The 26,818-nt window shown below is 47.2% G+C and overlaps 2 protein-coding genes across 2 annotated transcripts; both read right to left on the bottom strand.

The window, feature by feature from the left end:
• Positions 1 to 1,113: 1,113 nt before the first annotated feature.
• On the bottom strand, positions 1,114 to 4,922 carry LOC114629042 (H-2 class I histocompatibility antigen, D-D alpha chain-like). Its single transcript, XM_028777027.1, has 7 exons — positions 4,850 to 4,922; positions 4,426 to 4,680; positions 3,948 to 4,223; positions 2,190 to 2,474; positions 1,955 to 2,071; positions 1,675 to 1,722; positions 1,114 to 1,539 (listed from the first exon to the last, which is right to left on the bottom strand). The coding sequence occupies exons 1-7, from the start codon at positions 4,920 to 4,922 to the stop codon at positions 1,535 to 1,537; spliced, it is 1,059 nt and encodes a 352-aa protein (XP_028632860.1). The 3' UTR covers positions 1,114 to 1,534.
• Positions 4,923 to 14,748: 9,826 nt separating this feature from the next.
• On the bottom strand, positions 14,749 to 15,639 carry LOC114629029 (spliceosome RNA helicase DDX39B-like). Its single transcript, XM_028777012.1, has 4 exons — positions 15,592 to 15,639; positions 15,315 to 15,459; positions 15,106 to 15,216; positions 14,749 to 14,951 (listed from the first exon to the last, which is right to left on the bottom strand). Exons 2-4 carry the CDS (start codon positions 15,399 to 15,401, stop codon positions 14,766 to 14,768), a joined length of 384 nt encoding a protein of 127 aa, XP_028632845.1. The 5' UTR covers positions 15,402 to 15,459; positions 15,592 to 15,639; the 3' UTR covers positions 14,749 to 14,765.
• Positions 15,640 to 26,818: the final 11,179 nt, after the last annotated feature.

Below are 26,818 nucleotides of genomic sequence, written 5' to 3' on the forward strand. Positions count from 1 at the left end.
TTTGCTAAGACAGACCCGTGTGGTGTTTTGCTGAAGCAAGACTCATGTGAGGACGGGAGATGTTTGGAGGGAGTATAACAGGACACAGTGGACAGTGATGGCGGGCTTGCATAACTGGCTTTGCAATGCTTCGTTGGTTTCATGTCTTCATCTTTTCTGATCTTCACTTTGCTGAGAGACTCATGGCAGAGAACTTCTCCTGGTGTCCCTGCTGGTCCTGGTATCTCCTGCTGTCTATTTGGCAGAGGTCTGGAAGTTTCTGCTGGGTTTTGCCACAGCTGATGATTCCTGTTTGCTATCCTGACACTACTGAAGTGGACTGAAGGTGTCCTGTCAATTGGAGATTGAAATGACCCCAAGGAACTACCTGTAAACAGCAAACAGCTGAGCCTCCTGTCTTGCTATGAATTGAGCTGCCACTGCAGTTTCTTGTAAACTGAACAGCTGATATCCTGACAATGCAGACTGCATTTGCTTCAAAGAACCATTTTTAAACAGGTCCACTTCCGCCCTATCCTAATAACCAATCCTTCCCAGTACTTCTTCTGGGTGGTGCCCTGGAAAGGAGGTTAAGCTTTTAAGAACCCTTATTAAAAGTAGGTTTTGAAAAATCTAAGCCAATCATCTCAGCTGTGGATGTGCTCCTGAGAGATGAATGAACAGATCACACCAGACACCTGAGAACCCTGGAAAAAAACACTGGAAAGGAGAACCAAAACCCACCATAGTAGCGTGGCTACAGTGAGTGCTGAGGGCAGCTTCAAGACTGCATCCTTAGTAGTTAAACAAATGGGTGGGAGGAAATATAGTGCGACCTATCTTGGGCACTTGGGTCATTGAAGGATTTTCCACTTGAATTTCTGATCTTTAGCCCTGAGGGCTCATAATCCGGGGCATAAGAGAAGGCTCTGGCCTTCCCTGTGACTTTGTGTCCACAGACTCTCAGCATGTGCTTCATAGTGATGGAGAGAGCAGAGCCTGGAGGTGACACAGCCGAGGAGAGACCCCATCAAAGAAAATAACTCACTGAGCCCACCTGGCACAGCCCTGTTCACACTCAGTTCCCACAGCCTCATTCTATCCCAACAGATACACACAGCTTAGTGACACAGATTCTGGAAGGTTCTGTATCTGCCATTTATTTCTTCAAAAAAAATCTAAGTATTATCAATCCATTAACTTAACAAGAAATCTACCCTCAGGTCAAGATGTTAACAATCAAGTTCACATTCAGATTCTTATTCTCAGTGTGGAAATGAGGAGCTGCAGCTCAGGGCAGCATGGAGATGACAGGATGCAGATGTCCCCAGTGTTTGGCTGGACCAGGAAGGTTGGCTGTGGAAGGGAACACGGGCAGTGCAGGGACAGGGTCCTGGTGTGCAGGGCAGGCTGGGCTCCACAGTTCTTCACATTGAGCCCATAGGATCACAGGGAACATCAGACACTGTTGTCTAAAGAGAACTGAGGGCTCTGGACGTCACAGGAGAGACCTCAACACACTGTCTGTCACTCAGTCCACTCCAGGCTGCTGTCTTCATGCTAGAGAACGAGAGTCATGAACCATCACTGTGAAGTCAACATTCCAACAACCCACCACTCACAGGGGATTCTGGGAGTCCCTGAGGCCCAATCATGTCCACATTGCCCCTCCCCAATCAAGCCCCAGAGTGTCACCTTTACATTCTGGGAGAGACATATCAGAGCTCTGGGAGCTGTCCTTGCCTAGAGTAAAACAAAACAAATGTATATGTATGTGCATAGTCTCCTCCTCTTCCACCTGTGAGAAGAAAAGCTGTGAGAGTTCAAGGAAGATCTTGACACTAGAAGTTTCCAGAACTGACAGCAAACTCATTGGAGACAGTAGCAATGCAGGGTGTGGATGTGTTTCCCATTAATGAGCAGAGCACACTTCTAAAGGAGGCTGAGAGAAAACTCAGACCCTTCCCTTTCCTACCTGTGTTTCTCCTCCTCATCATCACAAAAGCCACCACAGCTCCAATGATGGCCACAGCTCCAATGACACCCAGAACAGCAATGATCACCATGTTGTAGTTGGTGGATGGAGGAGGCTCTGGGGAGGACAAGGGCAGGAAATGAAGGTGAGGATCATGACACCAGCTCTCAGCCATGACCAGCTCAGGGTCTGCACAAGGTTCCAGCTTTCCCTGACTCCAGCCCTACTTCCACACCTTCCTTTCCCCATCTCAGGGTGAGAGTCTGCGATAGCCCCTCATGTTCCACATGGCAAGTATAACTCTGCTCCTCCCCTGAAGGCACTACCACAGATGCCCACTTCTGGAAGGTTCCATCCCCTGAAGGCCTGGTCTGCACAAGCTCCATGTCCTGGGTCAGCTCCTCCCCATTCAACTGCCAGGTCAGGGTGATGTCAGCAGGGTAGAAGCCCAGGGCCCAGCACCTCAGGGTGACTTCACCTTCAGCTCTGGGATGATGAGTCACATGGGCCTTTGGGGGATCTGTGTGGAAGATTTAAGAAATTCCACAATTAACAAGACCAACTGAAATCTACACAAGACTCAGTTAAATCAATGACACTGAACTATGTGTCTGACACTTCAACTGTCATTGCACTAGTGACCAGAAGGTGGCGATGGTCCCTCAGCACAGAACTGAACATTTTCCCTGTGGACTCAGAAGCTAAGAGGGAATCATACAAGTCAGTGGGTCAACATGGTCTTCCCTACGAGATGTTCTACAGCATGAGACAGGGAGTCAAAGAATGGAAGATGGAATGGAAAATAAGTAATTTATTTTGTGTTTGAGTTCTATCTAAATTATAAATTATGGATATGTGCTACTGGTAGGTTGTTATCACTGAGACACTGTGGTCATCTTGATGACCAGTATAACAGTCAGTACAAGTGTACAGCCATCACAAAATGTGTAGCAGAAATGTGGTGAACCTCTGACAGTTAGCCAGAGAAAATGACTCCCAGATCCTGCCTCTGGGGAAACAAGGTACAGTATGTTACACAGGATACCTGGAATGTGCTGTGAACCCCAGTGCACCTCTCACTGGAACACAGTGAGCTCAAAGGGTGTGTGGATCTTCCCTCTCACTCCAGCCCTGGATTAAAGAAGACCCTGTCTCTCAGAAAGTCCAATTCCTGATTCACTAGGAGGACCATTGTAACTTGTGGGGGCAGAGGAAAAGTAGGAGGGTTCTGGATGTTTAGTTCTGACAGTAAACAATCTAAGCTCACAAGAATCTCTCGTTTAATGAGAACCCTGAATTAACTTGTGTAATCATCCAGTCTGTGGAACAGATACAAATGACAATACAAGGGCCTGGAGAAATTGTATCACTGCAGTACAGACAAAAAATGACTGGAAGTAAAACAATGCCTTAAGAAAGAAAGAAAGAAAGAAAAAGGTAAGAAATAATAAAAAAAAGAGAGAGAGAAAAAGAAACCCTACAGTTTATATTCCTCCAGGGTACCCCATAAGGCTCATGTGACCATTCACCGCTGTAGGAATAGATGGAATTGGGTTGTTGAAGGGATGCAAACCCCACAGACAGGGAGAGATCTGCGAGGATGTATTCTTTGGAAAGTTCTAGAAACTGGAGAACCAGCCTAGTGTAGGGAGTCCATGTCTTCTATCAGGTAAAGGAGACTTCTGGTCCTGAGTTGTAAGGACTGAGACAACATGATAGGAGACAGTGGGTGAGGACAGAGAACAAGGCCTGGGAGAGGCCATGGCTGACAGGAGGGAGCCCCTGCTGTTATGTCTGAGACAGACTGGGAACTGTCCAGGGAGAAGGCTGAGCCCTGGGAGAGTCAGTGCAGTCACTGTGATGAGGATCAGGAGACCCAGGGACACTCTCTCCCCTCTTAGACAGGGGCATCACCCCAGCTGAGGGTTTCTTCTTCCCCAGGACTGAGCCCCAGCCCGAGGGCAGAGGGAGGAGCTGCCCACGGCCCCTGCACCTGTGCGCAGCAGCGTCTCCTTCCCGAGCTCCAGGTATCTGCGGAGCCACTCCACACATCTGCCCTCCAGGTAGGCCCTCTGTCTCTCTGCTTCACCAGTCTGCTCCCACTGGTGTCGGGTGATCTGCGCTGCCATGTCCGCTGCGGTCCACGTTTTTAGGTCTTCGTTCAGGGTGATGTAATCGCGGCCGTCGTAGGCGAGCTGATTATACCCGCGGAGGAGGCTCCCGTCCGACCCCATGTCACAGCCATACATCCACTGGAGCGTGTGAGAGCCTGCGGGACCCCGTGGTCAGTCCCGCCCACCCGCCACAGCTCCGACCACACGGCCCCGCCCACCCACGGACTTTTCCGAATTAAAAGGAAAACCCGTCCCAGGTCGGTTCTGCTCCCGAACCTCGGACTTGGGACCCGGGGCGTCTCCGGCCCCTGTGTCGGGACATGGAGGGATCGTGACCTCCGACCCGGGGTCACTCACCGCCCTCGCTCTGGTTGTAGTAGCCAAGCAGGTTCCTCAGGTTCCCTCGGTAAACCCGCTCATTGAACTTGGCTCTCTGTGTTTGCCGCTCCCAATACTCTGGCCCCTCCTGCTCCACCCAAGGCGTGTGCGGCTCCATCCTCAGATTCTCCGCGTCGAACTGTGTGTCGTCCACGTAGCCGACGATAATGAACCGGGGCTCTCCGAGGCCGGGTCGGGACACAGCAGTGGAGAAATACCGCAGCAAGTGTGAGCCTGGGGGTGGCGCGTGGTGAGACCTTGACTTCCTCCCGGGCTGGGAGGGGAGCAGGGCACAGGGCTCGGGACGCGGGTGGAGAAGGGGCAGAGGGTCCAGTGGGTGCCACCCCAGTGCCACCTCCGGCCTTCCCCGCAGAGGCCGTTTCTCTCCTGACCCCGCACTCACCCTCGTGGGTCTGGGTCGGGGCTAGGGCGGCCACCAGCATCAGGAGCAGCATGCGAGGCACCATGGCCCCCATCTGGGATCTGGGGTGTCTGAGTCCCACGGGCTGCGTGGACTTTAGAACCAGTGCTCGCGGTGACGCTGATTAGTTCCCCGGGTTCGTGACACCCAATAGGTGTGAGACCTACCCGCAGGTCATCAGTGTGTGTCCAGGTAGAAGGACCTGACCCAGGTTAGGAGCAGAAGTGAAACTGGGGAGATAGGGAATCCCCAGGTTTAGGCTTCCCTACCCCTGACCTCACCGCCTGGAAACTAAGACTTTGTCTGAACCCTGTGCTGCAGACAGAGCGCTGTTTGTCATGGTATCTCCGAGTTCTGACCCAGGAGCTGTCTGGACACCAGGAGAGACCAGCAGGCCATACTCTCTGTGTCCTCTTCTCCACCCTTCCTCTTCCTTCATCTCTTCAGAAGTTAGACCCTGGATTCTTCTAGAAGAAAAGCCACTTCCAGGAATACAATGGTGACACAGCGGTTGGGGATGCTGTTGGAGAGATGCTTCTCCTTAAAGCAGAGACACTCTGGCCTGCAATCCCCACAAGAACCCACAGAGACCTGGCTCTGTGTTCACCTGCAGTGGGTGGCTCACAGTGCCAAGCCTGACTGTAAAGGGGAGACTTTGCCTTTTTCCTCAGGATCTGCCTTTTCAGCCTCAGGCTTAGACTCAGATCTTCCTGTTTCTTTCCAGATGAAGCATCGGTAGCTCCAGATGGGTGTGTTTTATTCACAAGGATCTTCATTTTCTGTCTTGAGTTTGTCCATGTGGACCTGGGTCATTGTCCCTGCACTTAGACCCCCTTGTCCACTGGGAAGAGGGTTTGGTATCAAAGGGGACATAAATTTTATGCATTTGGTGGATAGGAATCACAATGGGTTACTGACATCCTGCTAGTGAGCAGTCTCCAGTCCTGGTTCTTCCCGTGATATGTTTCCAGGACATAAAACAAGGAAAGCCTAGTGTTAGTGTCAGTGTAAATAATGCCAGGTTTATTTCGGTATTTGGTGATAGGAAGTCTTGTGTTTAATTATTTTTTTTAATTATTTGATTTGTTCTTTCAATGACAGTTTAGCTCTGAGGGTAGTGAGGATACCATTATAGTGGAGAATTTTCCAAGACTTGCAGAAATCATAGAATTGATGGCTGTTGAATGAATGCAGGTCCAGTATCTGCTTTGATATGGAGAGGGACCCCCGTAATAGCAAAATTGGAGAACATGTGATTAATTAGGTTTTTAAATGGGAATAGGTATCAATATTAATGAATACAAATTTTTTGTGTACAGTGATGGGATTTGGGTGACATCATTTTTGCAAGAGGGCATTAGCCTGAGAGCCTCTGGGGTTGGTGCCCAATTGTTGTATAGCAGGGGTGCGACTTAGGGAGGCACAGGAGAAGCAAGTTCTGAGGGTGTGTTTGAGGTATTTTATGGGGGCATTGGGGAATTTGAGCTGTAGCCCCTCCAGGTTAGTATGGTTATCTGATGAGAGTTCTAAAGCAGTGAGGGGTGACAGAGTAAAGGCCCCAGTTGTGACAATCTTACCGGCTGATGTGTTGTCATCAGAGAGGGATCTGGTGAGGGATGAGTGTGACCACACATAGCTGACTAAAAATGGATATGTTCTAGCTTAAAGTATTTTTGAAATCTTAATTAATAGTTGGGAAAAAGGATCACCACCAGGTCTGACATAAGAGCAGGCTAGCCACGGGAGTAAGCTGACTTTTATAAGTGCTGTCTGAACATATGCTAGCTGGTTCTTTTAGGTAAGTTAAAACCAGGAAGATGGAATGCAATTCTTTAAACCGGGGAGACTTATCTGTGAGTGGGAAAAATGTGACTTAGAGCCAGTGTCTCTTTGGTATACTGTGTAGATGGCACCCTGTCATTCTCCATCTGTAAAAGCTGTGGGCCCGTCGGATAGCAGACCAAGAGAACAGTGGAGGAGGAAGCCACCTAAAGACTGGGGTGGCTGCAGGAATTTATCTTTAGTGTAATGGTTGTCTGTCTGTCCTGGGAAGCCAATGAGGCTATTAGCAAAAGTGGTGTCTTTTCTCAGGAGCCATTGGATGTCTGAGATGAGGAAGGGAAAACAGTTACAACAGGTTCTTTACCTATAATTTATAAGGTATGCTCTTTTCCTGTCCTTATACTGGATAAAGTGTCAACCTCGGTTAGTGGTTGAGGTGCTACCCCTGTTGGATCATGGAGCCATTCTAGGATCCCCTGAGGTTGATGTAAGGCTCCAACCACTGTGGGAGAAGAACTGAATATAAAGACCTGGGTTGGATGTTGTGGACCATAATGAGCTAGGTGTTTCTAACGTGGTCTTTAATAGAACAAAGGGTCCCTCTGGCTGCTGGCATCAGGGAGAGAGGAGTGAAGAGGGTCCTTGTCACCCTTAAGTAAATCAAATAGAGTCTGTGATTGCCTGGCTGGTATGGGGAGCTAAGACCTAAACCAATTAATACTGCCTAAGAAGCTTTGAAGGGTATTTAGGGTTAATACATTGGGGAAGTCACTGACAGATGTAGCTGGCCAGACTGAGGGTATGCTGATTTCTCTCTCTAGGAATGTGATCGGTCGAATAAATTGAATCTTTCATTTTTAAAGATTTATTCTCTTTTATGTATATGAGTACACGGTAGCTCTCTTCAGAGACACCAGACTAGAGTATTGGACCCCATGACATATGGTTTTTAACCATCATGTGGTTGCTAGGAATTGAATTCAGGACCCCTGGAAGAGCAGTCCGTCATCTTAACTGCTGAGCCATCTCTCCAGCCCAAACAAGTTGAATCTTAACTTTGGATAATATAAAGCCTTTTTTGTTAGGGCTTTTATGGCTCGTTGTTTAAGATTATCTGAAGTTATATCTTGCCTATTATCTTGTCATATTAACACATCATCCATGTAATAAAATATATAGAGGCCTGTGTTAAAAAGGGGGGTTAATACACCAGCTACAGTCTCTTAGCAAATGGTGGAGCTGTTAGCCATGCTTGAGGGAGTTCCCTCCACTCAACCCTATCGTATGAGAATGCAGTTAGGGGGTTAAATGGTTTCAGACCTGAAGTGTACATAAACAGACCTTCTTAAAGCAGCCAGCTGGGGCTGGAGAGACGGCTCAGCTGTTAAGAGCTCTGACTGCTCTTCCAGAGTTCCTGAGTTCAATTCCCAGCAACCACATTGTGGCTCACAATCATCTGTAATGGGATCCCATGCCCTCTTCTGGTGTGTCTGAAGGGAGTGACAGTGTACTCACGTACACAAAATAAATAGATTAATCTTTTTAATTTTTAAAGCAGCCAGCAGGAAGTAAGGCTTGCCGAATACCTATGGAGAAATTACACTGGCTGAACAAATGGTCATAGTTCCAATTTATTAATTGAGGGAGGTTTTCTTTGTTGTGGTCCTATTTGTTGATTATGTATTTCATTTTTTTCTAGCCTGCATCTGATATTCATCTCCAAACAAGGCTTCCCACTGTGCAAACAGGAGACTAAGGAAAGTAGCTCGCACATATCTCTCCAGTCTAGGGGGTTAAAGGTCACTCCTGAAGCTTTGTATAAAAGATCTGGTCCATAGGGCATTAATTTCATCTACAAACAGCTTTGCATAATTCTTTTAAGTCTGTTAATGAGGGTGGGGCAGGATACCAAGCCAGTGGATATTGCTTGATACATGTAGATTAACAAGGAAGGTCCCTGTGGCTAGAGGTTCTGGATCCTTGGGCCACTGTGGCTGAGAATAATTGTTCCCAGTGCTTCTGAGAATACAGAGCTCTCTGGCTGGGGATTTGGGGGAGATGCTGTAGATGTAAGCATTTCTGCTCAGATGGAAGGGTGTCTTGGAACTTGGAAGTCCAAGAACTACACAGCTCTGAGGTGGGACAGTGTCCCAGTGGAAGGGCATCCTGAGACACAGGGGCCCAGGATCCACACAGCTCTGAGAGGAAACCTCCTCAACAGAGGCATTGCAGCTCTCAGGGGAGGGTCTCTCCAGCTGAGCTGAGGATCTCAGGTGCCTCAGCCCAGCTCCTTCTCTTCCTTTCTTCTTGGCTTCTTCTGGAGAGAGAGAGGAAGGGAGGGAGGGAGGGAGGGAGGGAAGAAGGGAGAGAGAGAGAGAGAGAGAGAGAGAGAGAGAGAGAGAGAGAGAGAAAGAGAGGCATCAAATCTCATGAATGAGGTTTATTTGAGGATGCAGGGTGTGGAGGGACTAATCCAGAGATCATGGCCTTTGCTCCCAGGTGTGGGCAGCAGGGAACTGGACAAAGGGTGGGGCTTATGTAGGATTTCTGAGGGGGCAGAGCTTCTCAGGACAGAGATTTCCAGACTGAGAACTGATGGAATTTCAAGTCTTCAGTTTGGGGTAGCTCAGGGATTGGTGGGTTTTCCTGTTCAGGGATAAGTGATTTTTTCCACCCCCTTTTACCTGGCATCAGGCCCATGGGTTAGAGTGGGAAGTCCTTCCCAGATGCAGCTGGCTTTTGCTGGGGTGCCATCTCTTGAACTACAAAATCATCTTTTAACTTTCAAAGGTAAGCAACAATGCCCATAGGCTTTAGAAGTTCCCATGATGAGTTTCCTTTCCCAGACCTGCTCATGGAATGACGGCACTGGGACCAGTTATTCATTAATAAATGCCTAGGCCATAAGCTTTGGCTCATTCCCTGACTAGGTTTGTGTTAGTCAGGGTTTCTATTCCTGCAGAAAACATCATGACCAAGAAGCAAGTTGGGAAGGAAATGGTTCATTCAGCTTACACTCCCACATTGCTGTTCATCACCAAAGGAAGTCAAGACAGGAACTCACACAGGGTAGGAATCTGGAGGCAGGAGCTGATGCAGAGGCCATGGAGGGGTGTTACTTACTGGCTTGCTTCCCCTGACTTGCTCACCCTGCTTTCTTATAGAACCCAGGACTATACTACCAGCCCAGGGATGGCACCACCCACAATGTCCCCACTTCATCACTAATTGAGAAAATGCCTTACAGCTGGATCTCACGGAGGCATTTTCCCAACAGAAGCTCCTTTTTCTGTGATAACTCCAGTTTGCATCTTGTTAACACAAAACCAGCCAGTACACCTTGAGAAAGAGGGTGTAGCATATTTATGAATGGATGCAGAGGGTCTGCCACATGCTGCCTGGCATCTTCATTCATTCATCATAGTCTGTCCAGTTGCACAGTCTGTAGGCAACAAGCCAGGTTACACTAAGCACCAGGAAAGCCAGGCTTAAGTCTAAAGTAATACAGCTATTTTTTTTCTGGGGTGTTCTCTGGATCCTTGTAAGTGGAGTGGGATTTCTGTGTGCATCTACAGATGTAGGGTGAGTGTTGATGGCACCCATGTGGTGCAGTAAGGTTCCCTGAGCATCCTGCACCTCCTTTAGAGTGTTTCCACGTCAGAGTAACCATCAGCAAAGGTAGGGCTGATTGGAACATCTTCCTTGAACCCATCATCCCATCCTGTGGTTTTCCCTGCTTACAACTTGCGAAATTCAAATGTGCCCACGTTTTGTGTTACGGGATTGTCCTCATAGACTTGACACCCCTCTTCTCACCCCAAGATGTGAACAAATGGCAGACAAAAGTAATGATGGCACCAAAGTCCACCTGGTGAGCCAGTGAGATTTTACTGGGTTATTGGGAGTAGGGGTGATGGGTTACTGTGGTGATTTGAATATGATTGGCTCAGGGTATGGCACTATTAGGTACATCCTTGTTGGAGTGGGCGTGGCTTTGTTGGAGGAAGTGTGTCACTGTGGGGATGGGCAATGAGACCCTCCTCCTATCCATACTAGGTCTTCTCCTAGCAGCCTTCAGATGAAGATGTAGAACTCTCTCTAGGGCCATGCCTGCCTGGATTCGGCCATGCTCCTGCCTTGATGATAATGGACTGAACCTCTGAACCTGTAAGCCAGCCCCAATAAATGTTGTCCTTATAAGAGTTTCCTTGGTCATGGTGTCTGGTCACAGCAGTAAAACCCTAAGATAGTTACTTACAGGAATAGAGGGTGACTCAAAGGCAGCTCACACAACCCGGGTGAAGACTCATGTCAGCTGGGACCCGGGAACTCTGAGAACCTCCTCTGGGCCGCTGGGCTGCTCAGAGTCCTCCAGAGGTGACTCTGGGAGAAGATGCTTGTGGATCGGGCCAGTTTCACTTTCTCAGAAATGTGCTTGTTTACATCCTGAGTCCAGCCTTCCCCCCTCACCTCCTGGGGGATTTCTCAATATCTCTGCTGTCCATAAAAGCTGCAAGCTCTGGGAAGATGGTGCTTTAGACTCGAGCTGACCGCTCTTCCCTGATTCACTGCTGTTGTTACCCTCAAAGCTCCTGGTAGGCTGCAATAAGGATCAGGATATGTGGTTGCAGTTCCACAGATGGCCTGCTTGTGGCTCTCTCCTGGCCTGTGGAACTTGGTACTACGAGTACACCCACGTGATTTGAACAAGCCAAGGAAAACAGGGAACCACACCGCTGTCAAAAAGCATACCTTTTACATGACACCTCTGAAATTATTACAAGCCATTTGGGAAATTCTATGTCAGTGATGACAACTTTTAAAGAATTTATCATTAAAGCCAGTGGAGATGTGTGCCATGCCTTTAATTCCAACACTAGAGTGGGGTGGGGACAGAGGCAACAGATCTTTGGACTTCAAGGTCATCTGGGTCTACACAGGGAGTTCCAGGACACCTGGAGCCACACAGAACCTTGAAATATATATATAGTGGCAGAGCATTGAAAACCCAGCTGCAATGATGACAAACTACTGCAAAGCTTGCTTGCATCTCAGTTGCTGTCAAATAACATGGCTTAGATTCTTCCCAGTGGCCCCGGGCTCTGAGCATGTTCCCCAGGTCATTGTGAGCACAAGACAGCTCAGGACAGTTCCAAAGAGCAGAGATAAGAGCACACACACCCAGGATAAAGCCACTGTCAGTGAGCTTGTATTTGAGATCCAATTCTTGTGGATAATGCTCAGTTGGTAACTGCAACTGCATGCTTTCCTTGTAAGCATTCGCCAGACTTGAAACAGGCTTCTGCCAGAAGAGAGTTCTGTTTAACTGGCAGGGAGCTGAAGTGAGCAGGTCTGTCCAACCTTTGAGTGTGTAACGAAAGCGTGTATGTGAAAAGAATAAAAGCCCATGGGCATTGTTAGCTCTTGCTTCCAGGGAGGCACGCAGTCTCTCAGAAACCTCTACTATGTGGTTTCCCCCCATATATATGTGTGTGTGTGTGTGTGTGTGTGTGTATGTATATATTTACTTATTTATTTTATGTACGTGAGTACACTGTAGCTGTCTTCAGACACACCAGAAGAGGGCATTGAATCCCATTACAGATGGTTGTGAGCCACCATGTGGTTGCTGGGAATTGAACTCAGGACCTCTAGAAGAACAGTCAATGCTCTTAACCTGCGAGTCATCTCTCCAGCCCAATAAATATATTTTAAAATTATTTTTTATTTCATGTGCATTGGTGTTTTGTCTACATGTATGTCTGCATGAGGATGTTGGAGTCTCTGGAACTGGAGTTTCAGACAGTTGTGAGCCAGGGTGTGGGTACTGGGGATTGAACCTGGCTCCTCTAGAAGATGAGCCAGTGCCCTTAACCACTGAGCCATCTCTCCAACCTCTGATTTATTCCTATGAATATGAGTGTTTTGCTTGCACACACATCTGTGCACCATATGCATGCAGTATCCACAGAGCAACATTACCCACAGAAAACACTATCTGAATCTTTTTTTTTGAGACTTTAAATCATACTTTATGTATGAGCACTTTGACTGTATACTTGTCTGTGTACCACGTGTATGGAGTGCCCATGGAGGCCCTAAGAAGGTGACAAATCCCTCCCCTGGAACTGGAATTACAGATGGTTGTGAACTACCACATGTGTGCTATGAACCAAACTCGTGTCCTCTGCAAGAGCTGCAAGTGCTCTTAACTACTGAGCCATCTCTCCAGCCCCACCATCTGGTTCTTTTTTAGATACATCGGGGTCTCCTGAGCTCCTACTGGAGCTGCCACCTGCAAGAACCTTTCTAGAGATGACTGGAAGAGGGCAGCAGCTGTATTGGTGTTTTGGAAGAGTTAAGGGGCTGCCTTCATTCTCTAGGGCTTTTGTGGAAATTACTGTGTGAGAACCAACCTCACAGTGACATGTCTCCGTTAAAGATTCTATTGCTGGGGTAAACACCATGACCAAGGAAACTTGGGGAGGAGAGAGTTTATTGGGCTTACACTTCCACATCACTGTTCATCATCGAAGGAAGTCAGGACAGGAAGTCAAATATGGCAGGAACCTGGAGGCAGGAGTTGATGTAAAGGCCATGGAAGAGCACTACTTACTGGCTTGCTCAGCCTTCTCCCCCAACCCCCAATCCACACCACTGTGATTTTTCAAGACAGGATTGGGTTTCTCTGACAGCTCTGACAGACCAGGCTGGCTTTGAACTCATAGAGATCTGCCTACCTCTGCCTCCCAAGTACTGGTATTAAACGCATGTACCACACCACACCCAGAAGTCAGACTTTCATTTTTTCCATTATTCACTTTGAAGCCCCCAACCTGTCTCCTTTTAGTCCCACCCCCTGACACATTCCTTCCCCCTCCTCCCTCCCCTTTTCAAGAATGTGCTCAGTCCTGCTTTCTTATAGAACCCAGGACCACCAGCCCAGGGAGAAGGGCTGGGCCCTTCTCCATCACTCACTAATTAAGAAAATGCCTTACAGGCTTGCCTGCAGCCCAATCATATGGAGGAATTTTCTTAACTGAGGCTCCCTCCTGTGATGGGCTTAGCTGTGTCAAGCTGACATATAAAACTATCCAGCACACATGACTGGGCAAAGGGAACTCTAATGGTAATTGTCTTCAGTGGGGAAACTTTTAAGTCTTCTGGCTTTCGCTGTGAACACCCATCCCTTCCCACCAGGATGTGGCGGCCAGATCTCTTCAGAAATGAGGATCTCAGGAGCAGAGGGCTAAGCAGCAAGAGCATTTGCAGAAAACCCAGTTTTGTTGCACTGAGTCAGGTGGCTCACAGCCATCTGTGAGCCGCTCCACGGGTGCCCTCTAGTGCCCTCTGCTGGCATTCACAGGCAATGCACATTTAGTACATTTAGATAGATGCTGTCAAAACTTGTACACACACAATGAAATATTCTGAAAATTAAAACAAAGAATGAAACGGAGACTGAGGCATTTGGCCGTATGTAAAGGCAGTTAGGCTTGATGAGAGACCCTGACTGTGGGAAAGCTCTTCTGTGCAGAGACCATCCTCCTCCTTGCTAATCCTGGGAGACATAGAGAGGTGCAGCCAGCGGCACTGAAGGTGAGACTTTTGCTCATACCTTTGAGCAGGGGCAGCTGCTCTTCCCCAGAAAGCCTGTGCTCTGGGGCACGTCTTTCTTAAGACATCCATTTCCCCCGTGACCCAGAGTAATCCCACCTACCCCTTCTGAGTCATGCCCACCACATGGCCTCCCTCACAACACATGAGCGTATCTGCTCATGCTTGGCCGGGTTCTACCAGGCCCCCACTTAAAAGGGCAGGAGGCACAGGTCCTCATATAAGAAATCCAGCTGAAGGAGACCAGGGACCTGGACATGAAGCTTGCTCTTTACCTCCCGACCCCTAGCAGTGCCCCAGCCTCTAGTCCACAGACACTTTAGAAAGTGAGTGAAACCAGGAAGAGAAGGCAGCTGGGAGGCTCTTGGGTTTGGGCCCTAACTCACTATGGCCCTGCTGCCCCACAAGAGGGCTCACAGCCCTCAGAGTGACCCTGGTTCAAGCCCTAAACGGAGCACTTACAGACACCACAGACACAGTTGTTTGATTCTTAGTTTTGTTAAACAAACAAACAATTCTGATAACTCAGGACTAGGTTTAGGAGTGGTGGTGATGCAGAGAAGCAGAGATAGGGTGGGCCAAGGTGTTGGGTAGAGTGGCAGTGTTTCCTCCTGACCCCTGTGTCCTCTCCTACAACAGACTGCCACAGTCCAGAATGGGTGAATCCTCTACCGTGTCTGCTAAACTGAAGAAAAAACACTCAGTTTCAGTAAGATACAAAATTGGAAACACACACGCATGCACTTGCACACACACACACACACACACACACACACACACACACAGAGGAAGGCAGCATTCACTGTAGGAGGAAATGTCAATCTCATCGGGCAGCTCACTGATGTTATTTCGAAATGGTCCTGCACGTCATTCAGGATCTTGGCATCATTCTCATTTGACACAAACATGATGGCCAAACCCTTGATGCCAAGCCAGCCCGTTCTGGCCACCTGGAAGAAGGGGAAGACTGCAAGCTTCATAGGGAAGACAGAGGAGAGGAAGGTGCACAGCACACACACAGGAAGTGGGGTGAGGGTGGGCAGCTTACCCTGTGCAGGTAGGTGTCTGAGTCCTCTGGCGTGTCATAGTTGAAATCGATGTTCACACACTCAATGTCCATGCCTCGGCCAAACATGTTGGTAGCCACAAGAATCCTCCGTTGAAAATCCTTGAACCGCTGTTACCGAGAGAGCCTTTGTGAGAGAAAATGAGAGGGTTCAGACTCCTTCTCTCCACACCACTTCCCCCTCAGGACAGGACACAGACACATGGACGGACACACACACAAGGATACATGGCCACCCGCCTAACCACGTCTAACCTACCTCTCCTCCTGGGGTATCCCACGGTGGATAGCAATGGCTGGGAAGTTCTGCTCTACTAGCAGCTGGGCCAGGGTGGTGCAGCGCTGCATGACTTCACAAAGATTACCACCTGAGGGAGCATGGGCATGATGTATGTACACCACCTGAGGGAGCACGGGTGTATACCAGCTTTCCACAATCAGACTCAGGTGTATGAGCTCTGCCTGCACTTGTGCCTGTGTATGCACGCCTGGTGCCTGTGGAGGCCAGCAGAGGACACAGAACCCTCTTCTTCCTCCAGCTGTAATTACGTGATTGGGAGCTGACATAGGCACTAAGAATTGAACTTGGGAATTCCTGGAAGAACAAAAGTGCTCTAAACTCTGAGCCACTACCCAAGCCCTAGAAATCTCACTTTTGAAGTTTTTAAAATCTATGTCTGTGTGGTTTTGTGAATGTACGATGGGTGTACATGGGTGCACTTTCAAGAGTGTGTTCAATCACCTGGGCCAGTTATATGGATATGTGTTATGCACTGAAGGTGCGTCCTCTGATAGAGAAGAAAATTTGAGACAAGATTTCTCTATTAGCCCCAGTTGTCTTGAAACACATTATGTAGACCAGGCTGGCCCCAAACTTGTATTCACAGAGATCCACCTGTCTTTGTCCAGTACTTGGGATTAAAGATGTATGCTAACACATCTGGCAGAATTTTGGTTTTTTGCTTTTCAAGTCAGCATGTCTCTGTGTAGTCCTGGCTGTCCTGCAACTCACTCTGTAGACCACTCTGTAGATGTAAGCACTGCCAGCCTCTGCCTCCTGAATGCTGGATTTAAAGGCATGTGCCACTACCTCCCAGAACTGGCACAATTTCTAAAGAAATTCCTTCCTCAGTCCCTTATCCCAACACAGATATCCCTACACAAATGTTTTTTTCTGCTCTTCAACCTGACTGCATGTGCGTCTAGCCCTTAATTTCTGAACATCATAGCCTCTGAAAAAAAGGACACCAGATCTCAAACCAGCACTCACAAGGGCAAGGCAACTCTCAACATGTTAAGAATGAGAACTACAGTCTAGAAAACCAAATGATCTTCAAGCACCAAGACCCCCACAGCTCTACAGAGGCCTAGCACAGCTGCCAGGCTCGCTCTGAGATGTCAGGTGCTGCAAAGCTCTTCTCCACTTACTGACGTCATCAAGTACAAATGATCAGCAAAGAAGGCAAAGCTAACCAGTGTCACAGCATTGTCAGTGAAGACCAGCATCAGCGAAGCCCAATGAAGACCAGCAAAGAGTGGCAAAGTGAATCAATGCCACACAGTGTCATCCGTGATCTATATTTATACACTTTCCAAACATCACGTGTTCTCTCAAGATGACATCGCTCAAGATACACCAAAACATCACATGCCCTTTTTCCAGGCAGCTTCCAGAAAAACACCACATGTCTGCTTCAGCAAAAACATCCTCCCATAAGACAGTTTCCAGAAAAACATCACATGACACAATTGAGTCTCCAAAGAAACCAGAAGCTTCCTCTTCAGGCCTGGTTCTCCTAGATTTAGATCCTCAGATCAGAGCGCTGCATAGCCAAAATGCTTCTTGTACTCCACCCATGTCTGTTGTTTAACAGATAGTCTCTAATTCCATCTTTATCCCAAAGCTTTAGTATAGTCCTTTGAAATAACAGAAAGCCCTTGTCTGCTGACTGGTTTTCAAACACTGGGAATGTGACTCAGTGACTAGAGTGCCCACCTTGTATGCCACAGGCGCTGGGTTCGATTTCTCAACACCTCCAAAAACAGGGTGATGGCACCTAGGCTGGGATGGTGAGGTGACTCAGGTAGAGGTGTTTGCCACCAAGTCTGACCACCTGAGTTCAGTCCCCCAGAACCCACATGGAAGGGGAGAACTGGCTCCCAAAGGTTCTCTTCTGACTTCCTGATCTGCCAGCACACACACCACAGCTGAGGAGTGCCCTCATTCACACACCATACACATATAGCAAGAGTAAATACATAGCACATAAAATAATTTAAAATCTCTGTGATTATCCTTGCATGGGTTGCCCTTCAATCCTCCTGGCAGGTTCTTTTGACAATGTAGGTTTTGGTCACAGGAAAATTCAACCACTGGAAAGTCTTTAGGCAAACTAGACACAACTTATGCATGTCCATATATATATATATATATATATATATATATATATATATATATATGTCCTTATACATAAGTGTTTCCATGTCCTTCAACATGAAACCATCGTGATTTCTTTTTTCATTTTTATTGCACTGATTTAATAATTATGTATAAGGATGTACATGTCATGATGTCCATGTGAACCTCGGAGGATAACTTACAGGAGTCAGGTCTCTCCATCCACCATGTGGCATCTATGGATTAATCTCAGGGAACAAAGCATGGTGACAAGAACCTTTACACTCTGAGCCATCTCCATGGTCCTCTTGGACACCACTGGGTTTGAACATTTCCTTTGGAAAGTTTCTTCATTCCTGGACTTGGCACATACAAGAGGTGCCCACTATGATATTTAAAAAGGTGTGTCCTGGCCTGATAGGTGCCAGCATCGCCTTAGGTGACTCTTTAGAACCAAACCTTCTTGCCCAGGTCCCATCTGTGGCAGTGTCAGCCAGCTGCTATCTGGGAGAGGCCATATCTTTAAAACTCAGACTCCATTTTAGAGAACTTGAACTCAGGTAAACTAATAGGTTGGTACCTAGCATTAGTTTCTAAGTTACCTCCCAACAAAACCAGAGCCTAGCTCCAGTCTCTAGGCTAACCCTCAACAGGACCTATGTCTCCAGGTTACACCCCCAACAAACCTGCATCCCCAGGTTACAAGACCATTCCCTCTCTAAGGACCACCAATGCAGAGGGAAGCAGAAATTAAGTTTATGATATGACTCCCAGCACCAGCCAATTGTGCCATAGTAACTTCCCAATTAGATGCTTGCACACTCACCCCCCATTTGCTGCTTACCATAAAGTCTTGCCCTGTATATATTTGGGACTCCTCATCACCAAAACCATACTGCATGACGTGGTGTGCTGACCTGAGCTAGCTCAAATAAAAAGTCCCTACTGTGATTATATTGGATCTGCTCCTGTGTGATTTGGGGGACTGCTAACATCTTCCCTGGCACTACCCCTGGAAGATCCCACATTTGCACTGGGAGCTTGGGTGTCACTGTCTGTGTTAGTTACTGCGGTCCTCTGAATAAGATGACCCCCATTGCCGGGCGGTGGTGGCGCACGCCTTTAATCCCAGCACTTGGGAGGCAGAGGCAGGCGGATTTCTGAGTTCGAGGCCAGCCTGGTCTACAGAGTGAGTTCCAGGACAGCCCGGACTATAAAGAGAAACCCTGTCTCGAAAAACCAAAAAAAAAAAAAGATGACCCCCATATTCTTGGTCATTTGAAGACTTAGTTCCCAGTTGGTGCTGTTTGGGGAAGCTTAGGAGGTGTGGCCTTGCTGGAGGAAGTATGTCACTGGGAGGCATGGTTGGAGGTGTGAGCTCTCAGCTGTTCCTGCTGCCATGCCTGGTGTTTGCTGTCATGATGTTGATGGACTCTTAACTCTTTGGGACCCTAATACCCAGATAAACCTTCTGTAAGTTTCTTTGGATTTGGTGTTTTATCACAGCAACAGAAAAGTATCAAACACAGTTCCATTATCCACTACTGTGGCTTTATATCTCACAAGCCACAGCTTAGGGACAAAGGGCATATCCTGGCTTATTGTAGTCCCTAACGCTAAATCCGTCAAAGTGGCAACAGTTCTTTCCTTTCTGTTCCAGCTTATGAGCCACCTGAGTAAAATGTCCCACAGGAGCTGTCCAAACTGGGGTCTCCTGTTAAGATGGCGGCTCCACTACATCTCCTCAGTCTGCAGTTGTCACAGGAGCTGTCCACGATGGTGATGGTCCTGCTTCAGCCTGCAGGCTTGGTGAAACATCACAGGAACTGTTCACAGTGGCAACACCTCTCCAGTCCCTGCCTGTCCCCAGCAGCCCCACAGGAATGGCACCTCAGCAAAAGCCAGCTTCATCTGACTAACCCATGGCCCAGTGCTGGGGGAAAAGGGGGAGGGTGTGAAAAAAAGCTAGCAATCCCTGAGCAGAAAAATCCCAAGACAGTGACATGGCTCAGCCTGCCGAGGGTGTATGGGAGAAGCTAGACTTCTTTAATAAGCAACTGGACCTTTGAAAGAGCTCTCTCTCTCTCTCTCTCTCTCTCTCTCTCTCTCTCTCTCTCTTTCTCTCTGTCTCTCAGCTTGGAAGAGGCTCTATGGAAGGAGCTCCAGGTAAGTGATGGGGATTTTCTCTTTGGCCTTGGAACAACAGAAGCATCATCAGGCAGGATACAGATGAAACAGAAATCTAGAAAACAGAGCTAAGGAGCCCTCCTGGGTTTGAGGAACTCAAGAGAAATGCAGACTAGCTCAGAAGAATGACACATAGAAAGACATTTCTAAAGAGCTGGCAGTTTAGTTGTAGAATCAGGCTTGTAATAGATATTTCCTATATGGTTAAGAAAATAAAGTTTCCTAGTTGAGCTGACTGTTTTTTACCATAGATTATGCCTCCCATGTCTATATTTGTATAAATATTACATAATTTAAATGGTTACAGGCCTACGAGCAGGACTTTAGTCGCCTGCAATACAGAGTCATCCACAGTGCAGAGCAACAACAGGCTTATGAACAGGAATTTAAGGCAGACTATGCTGAATACCACATCCTGCATGCCCAAATCAGGGCTGCAAGGCACGGGTTCACTGAGCTGGGAATGGAGATGAAGACTCCAGAGAGTTAACTCCAGAACTGAAGTCACTAAAAGATAAGATAGCCCAGGAGTATAAAGGATTAAGTGGGCGGTACCTAAGTTACAGGGGAGAGAAACATTGCTTTTCTTGAAGTGGAAATTTCTGGTTTCTTTGGAAAGTCAGTTATGTCAAACTCTATTTTCTGAAGTAGACATGTGATAGGAAATGTGATGTTTAGAAGGAATACAAATAAAACTCAGCAGACAGTAGACGAGGCCGCATGGTATTGGCAAGCCTTACTATTGTTTATTGGTCATCATTTCTTGTGACTCCATAGAGAGAAATGCACCAAAAAACTTCTGGTTATGTTCTGGCAGCTTCTTCCTGCTTCTGCAGACTTGGGCTGATTGGCAGAGTGAAGTGGAAGTTTCTGGATATGTCTGCTGATACAGACTCAAGTGGAGTTTTGCTAAGACAGACTCGTGTGGTGTTTTCCTGAGGCAAGACTCATGTAAGGCAAGAGTCCTGTGCAGACACATCATGTTTGAGGGAGTATAAATAAGACACAACAGTGATGGCTGGCTTGCACAGATGACTTTGCAATGCTTTGTTGGTCTCAAGTCTTCTTCTTCACTGATCTTCATTTCCTTGAGAGAGTCATGCTAGAGAACGCCTTCTGGAATTCCTGGTGGTCCTGGTATCTCCTGCAGACTTGAGCTGATTCAGTGGAGGCCTGGTAGTTTCTCCTGGTTTGTGCCAAAGCTGATGATTCGTGTCTGCTATCCTGACACTTACTGACTTAGACTGCTGGTATCCTGTCTGTTGGAGATTGTAATTGCCACAAGGAACTACTTCTAAATGACAAAGACCTGAGCCTCCTGTCTTCTTCTGGATTGACCTGCTGTTGCTGATTCTTGTAAACTGAACTGCTGATATCCTGACAACACACTCTGGATTTGCTCCAAAGTCTCATTTCTAAAGATTTATTTATTTATTTTTATTTTTATGAGTACCAGCTATCTTCAGACACATACTAGAAGAGTGCATTGAATCACATTACATATGATTGTAAGCCACCATGTGGTTGCTGGGACTTGAACTTAGGACCTCGGCAGAGCAGTCAGTGCCTTTAACCACTGAACCATCTCTCCAGCCCAAAAGACTCATTTGTTATCAGGTCTGCTTTCTTCCTACCTAATAACCTTTCTTTTCCAGTACTTCTGGTGGGTGGTGGGCTAGAAGGGAGATAAAACATTTAAGAACCCTTATTAAAAACAGGTTTTGAAAAATCTAAACAAATAATCTCAGCTGTAGATGTGCTCCCGAGAGATGAACAGACAGATCACACCAGACACCTGAGAACCCTAGGAAAGACACTGGAAAGAAGGAGAAGCAAAAACTACAACAGTAGCTACAGGGAGTGTCCAGGGCAACACAAGACTGCATCATTAGTAGCTAAAACAAACGGATGGGAGGAAATGTAGTGTGACTTACCTTGTGCACCTGGCACATCGAAGGATCCCCACTGGGGTCTCTGATCTTTATCCCTGAAGACACATAATCCTGGGAACAGGATCAGGCTCAGGGTCTCAGGTATAGAATGTGATCTGTCTGTTCATCTCTCATCCCTGTGTCCTTGTGATCACAGACTCTCAGTATGTACTTCATAGTGATGGAGAGAGCAGAGCCATGAGGTGACACGGTCCAGGAGTTGCACCATCAAAGGTAATAACTCACTAAGCCCACCTGGGCACAGCCCTGTTCACACTTAGCTCCCACAGCCTCATCCTGTCCCAACAGATACACACAGCTTAGTGACACAGATTCTGGAAGGTTCTCCATCGGCTATTTATTTCTTCAAAAATACTCTAAGTATTCTTTTTTTTTTTTTTTTTTTGGTTTTTTTGGTTTTTTTTTCGAGACAGGGTTTCTCTTTATGGTCCGGGCTGTCCTGGAACTCACTCTGTAGACCAGGCTGGCCTCGAACTCAGAAATCCGCCTGCCTCTGCCTCCCAAGTGCTGGGATTAAAGGCGTGCGCCACCACCACCCGGCAACTCTAAGTATTCTTAATCCATGAAATTAACAAGCAATCAACCCTCAGTTCAAGATGTTAAGAATCTAATTCACATTCAGATTCTTATTCTCAGTGTGGAATTGAGGAGCTGCAGCTCAGGGCAGTATGGAACTGACAGGATGCAGATGTCCCCCAGTGTTTGGCTGGACCAGGAAGGTTGGCTGAGGAAGGGAACACAGGCAGTCCAGGGACAGGGTGCTGGTGTGCAGGTCAGGCTGGACTACACAGTTCTTCACATTGAGCCCAGAGGATCACAGGGAACATCAGACACTGTTGTCTAAAGAGAACTGAGGGCTCTGGACGTCACAGGAGAGACCTCAACACACTGTCTGTCACTCAGTCCACTCCAGGCTGCTGTCTTCATGCTAAAGAACGAGAGTCATGAACCATCACTGTGAAGTCAACATTCTCACAACCCACCACTTACAGGGGTGTAACGGCCGTTTCTTTTGTAACGGCCGTCAGGTTCTGCTACTTTGTAAAGGTGGGCCGGTTCTGCTGCTCCGGTCCGCAGGCCAGGGTCTAGCAAGAGAGAGAGTGGGGACGGAGGAAGGGGGAAAAAGGGGCGAGAGACGCAAAAGATAGATACAAGACAGAGTCCGGTGGAGTCTCTTCAAGTCTCTTCTTTATTCTCCTCTCTTCTATATATATTCTCCTCACTCCTTCAGTCTCCTCTACTCCTCTACTCTCTACCTCCTACCTCCTACCTTCTATCTCCCACTACTTCCTACTTCCTACTATTCTACTCCTCTACTCCTCTACTCCCCTATAGAAGGGAAATCCTGGGTATTTATACCCTTTACCACGTGACTTGCCCTCGTGGACAAGCTCAACTGAAGCCACTACGTCACATGCCTTGTAGCCATGGATACCAGGAGCACCTTGCAGCTGGGGGCACTAAACAGTGTAACAAGATGTTTATCAGAGTGCACTCAGCTATTATAGGCTGTTGAAACAAGTCTCTTGTCAGGGTATATGGCTCGAGATGGCTGTAAAGATGATAGCCACTTTCGGCTAAGAGTCGGCTCCCAACAGGTCCCCCTTTTTAAATTTGTTTCCAAAAGGGAAGGCTGGGAAAACTTACGGAAACCGTGCCTGCCTTAGGTTGGAACAAAGGACCCCAGCCTCCCTTTCCCGTCTCTGGATACTCAACAGCCATTGGTTGAGCTCCTGTCTTAGGATGGTGAGGCCTCCCAGTTAGGGGCAAGGGTCTTGAGGTGTTCTCTTACCCGTCATTGACTATCCGGCTTAGCGCGTAAGTTAAGGGTTAATCCTCGTCAGTCTTGATGACAGAGGTTTTAGTCCCCCACTTCCAGCCTGTAATAATGGACCTGTATGGGTTTCATTTGTGTAACGTCTATCTGTTGTAGTACAAAAGCCATCAGTTTGTTGAGCAGCATGAACCCGAGAGACAAGAGACTTAGCAATGTCTGAATGGTTAGTGCAAAAGCAACACTCTTTTTAAGGGTAGCACATAACTTCCTCTGTTGGAGGAGTAAAAAGTATAAGCTTCTTCTATTCTGTAACACTATTTTCTAAATCTAATCTATATAAGTACAGAACTGATCATAGCTTTGATCTTAACAAAACAAGTAAGAAAATCCCTATTCCTGTTCCAATCAATCTCAAACCTAAAACACAACTATAGGAACTATGGTAATGGATTCTCTCTTGGGTTTAAACAATGTACCACTAAATCATAAATCAGGGAACCAAGAGTCTAATAGAGCCACCCTGGAGGCGTGGGTGGTGATGTCTTCTTTCGTACTGAGAAGAGCCATCCTGGAGGCGCAGGTGGTGATGTCTTCTTCCGCACTGAGAACTTCCCAAGTCAGGTATACTGGTTGATTTGCTCCAGTGAAGCATCTTCATGTTTCCTGTAAAGGAAAAATACGCTTCTCAGGGGGTTTCTCCTCCCTGGATTTGTTATTATTGTCTATTTGTTTGATCAGTCTCTCTGGCAGCCATCGTGCGGCATCTGCCGTTTGGGAATATATGCAGACAGATCCTCTTCCCCAGATAAGCACTGGATCTGGCCCATTCCAGGTTCCAGTTAATGGGTCTTTCCAGAGGACTGTTGCAAAATTCTTTTTAGTATTAGGATGCCAGAATCTATCTGCAGCAGATTTTCCTTCAGAATCTAAAGATTTGTGATTAGTAGGAATCAATGGAAGTAACAATAGTTGAGCTATCCTTCTTCCTGTAGGAATAGTGACTATATTCTGTATTGCCTTGGCCATTACCTTAATCTCACCTTGATAATCATTGTCTATAACTCCAGGAAAAATTTGTAGTCCTTGTATAGTAGCACTGCTTCTCCCCACTATCAGGCCAAACACATTTTGATAGAGTGGTCCAAACACTCCAGTGGGTAAGGCCTGAGGTCCCATTTCTGGGGTTAATACTGTGTGAGTGGCAGAACTGAGGTCCAGTCCTGCACTTCCTGGTGTTGCTCGACTAAGTTCTGAAAGGGGTTGTTGTTTGTTGGTATGAAACTGACTGCCCCATAAGCCTGTTTTGGCTTGTATTGGTTCGGGGCCTGGAGCTGGCCCCTGTTCCGGTTTCCCTGATTATAGGAAAGGGTGTTTCCTTGTGCATCTGTCTTGGACCTACATTCACTAGCCCAATGCCTTCCACGTTTGCAACGTGGGCATAGCCCAGGCTGTTTTCTGGGCTGTCTCTGGGTTAACTCATTTTCTGCTTTGCAATATTTTGAAAAGTGTCTAGGCTTGCCACATTTAAAACAGGCCTTTTTGTCTCTACTTGCCAAAAAGTCTCTTACTGATTGTCCTTGCATGGCGGCTGCCATAGCTAAGCCCTGTTGGTAGGAGGGCCCTATATCAGAACAGAGTCTGATATACCCAGTAAGATCTGTCTTTTTCCTATAGGGTCTAATGGCTGCTTGGCAGGCAGAATTGGCATTTTCATATGCAAGTTGTTTCACATAATCTATACCTGCCTCTACATTACCAAAAATCCTCCCTGCTGTTGTCATTAATCGATGAACAAAATCAGAAAATCGTTCATCAGGCCCTTGTCTGACTGAGGTCAAAGATGCACCAGGGTCTCCCTTTACTGGGAGTTTGCGCCAAGCCTTCATGGCTGCATTTTGAATTTGAGCGAATAAGCCTGGGTCATATTGCATCTGGTTATCACTAGAAGCAAATTGCCCTTCTCCTACTAAGGCTTCAAAGGACCAACCATTACCTGCCTGAATGTTTCTCCTAGCTGTCTCTTTACAATTCTTGTGATACTCTGATTTCCAAATAAGATGGTCACCACCACTAAGAACTGCTCTCACTAGAGTATCCCAATCACCAGGAGTCAGCCACTCCTCTGCAACAGATTCTAAGATTGCAAGAGTAAAGGGAGCAGTGGCACCATATTGTGACACTGAATTTTTTAATTCTTTAATAATTTGAAAGTTAAACCCTGTGTGATGTCTCCACGCAACTCCTTGAGCATCTCTAGTCTCTGATACAGGGAAAACCTTAACCTCTCTCTCCTCTGGCTGATCTGTGACTGAACTGAAACCAGAGGACAGGGGCTGTCTTTGGACTCCAGGTTGAGGAACTCGAGGACCTGAGGAATTTTCCTTGCCCGCTCGAGACCTCTTCCCTGTCTTTAGTTTTTGTATCTGATTAATTAAGTCCTGATACTCTTCCTCTAACTCTATTTGTTGTTTAAGGAGAGAAATTTGTTGTTTAAGAAAAGAAATTTTGTCCTGCAACTCCTTTCTGTGATCTTCAACCACCATCTCCATAGCAGGAGTGTCTGGAGGTGGAGGAGCACAGGGAGGGGGCCTTCGGGAAGAAGGCCATTCAGGATCAAAATATTTGGCTGCCTCTTCCTCTAGGTCAGCACAGTCTGGCTCTGACAAATTGATTACTTCAACCTTTGGTCCTATTTTGGATTCTATGTGTTTCTTTTTCTTTTGGACATGAAAGGCAACATTTAAACAGCGAAACAAAAGCAGACAATTGATACACGTAAACAGCAAGCAACAGAACAAAAACAGAGAGTTGAGTTCAGGCTGACTTATTTCTTGTCCCATTATTACTATGACTTACTGGTCTCCACACAGCAGTTTCCTGCAGCAATCACCTCTGTTTCACCTCTGAATTTTCAGTCGATCCTTCTTCCAGTAACGTCCCTCACTGGGTCTCTGGTTCTTGCTGCCGCACGCACGTCTGGGCGCCACTTTGTAACCGCCGTTTCTTTTTGTAACCGCCGTTTCTTTTTGTAACGGCCGTCAGGTTCTGCTACTTTGTAAAGGCCGGCCGGTTCTGCTGCCAGAGAGTGGGGATGGAGGAAGGGGGAAAAAGAGGTGAGAGACGCACTTCTGAGGGGAAACGGAGGAGGGGTGGAGGGAAGGGAGGCTGTGGG

Source organism: Grammomys surdaster, unplaced genomic scaffold (genome assembly GCF_004785775.1).
Source record: "Grammomys surdaster isolate TR1022 unplaced genomic scaffold, NIH_TR_1.0 277, whole genome shotgun sequence".
Classification (NCBI taxonomy): Eukaryota; Metazoa; Chordata; class Mammalia; order Rodentia; family Muridae; genus Grammomys; species Grammomys surdaster.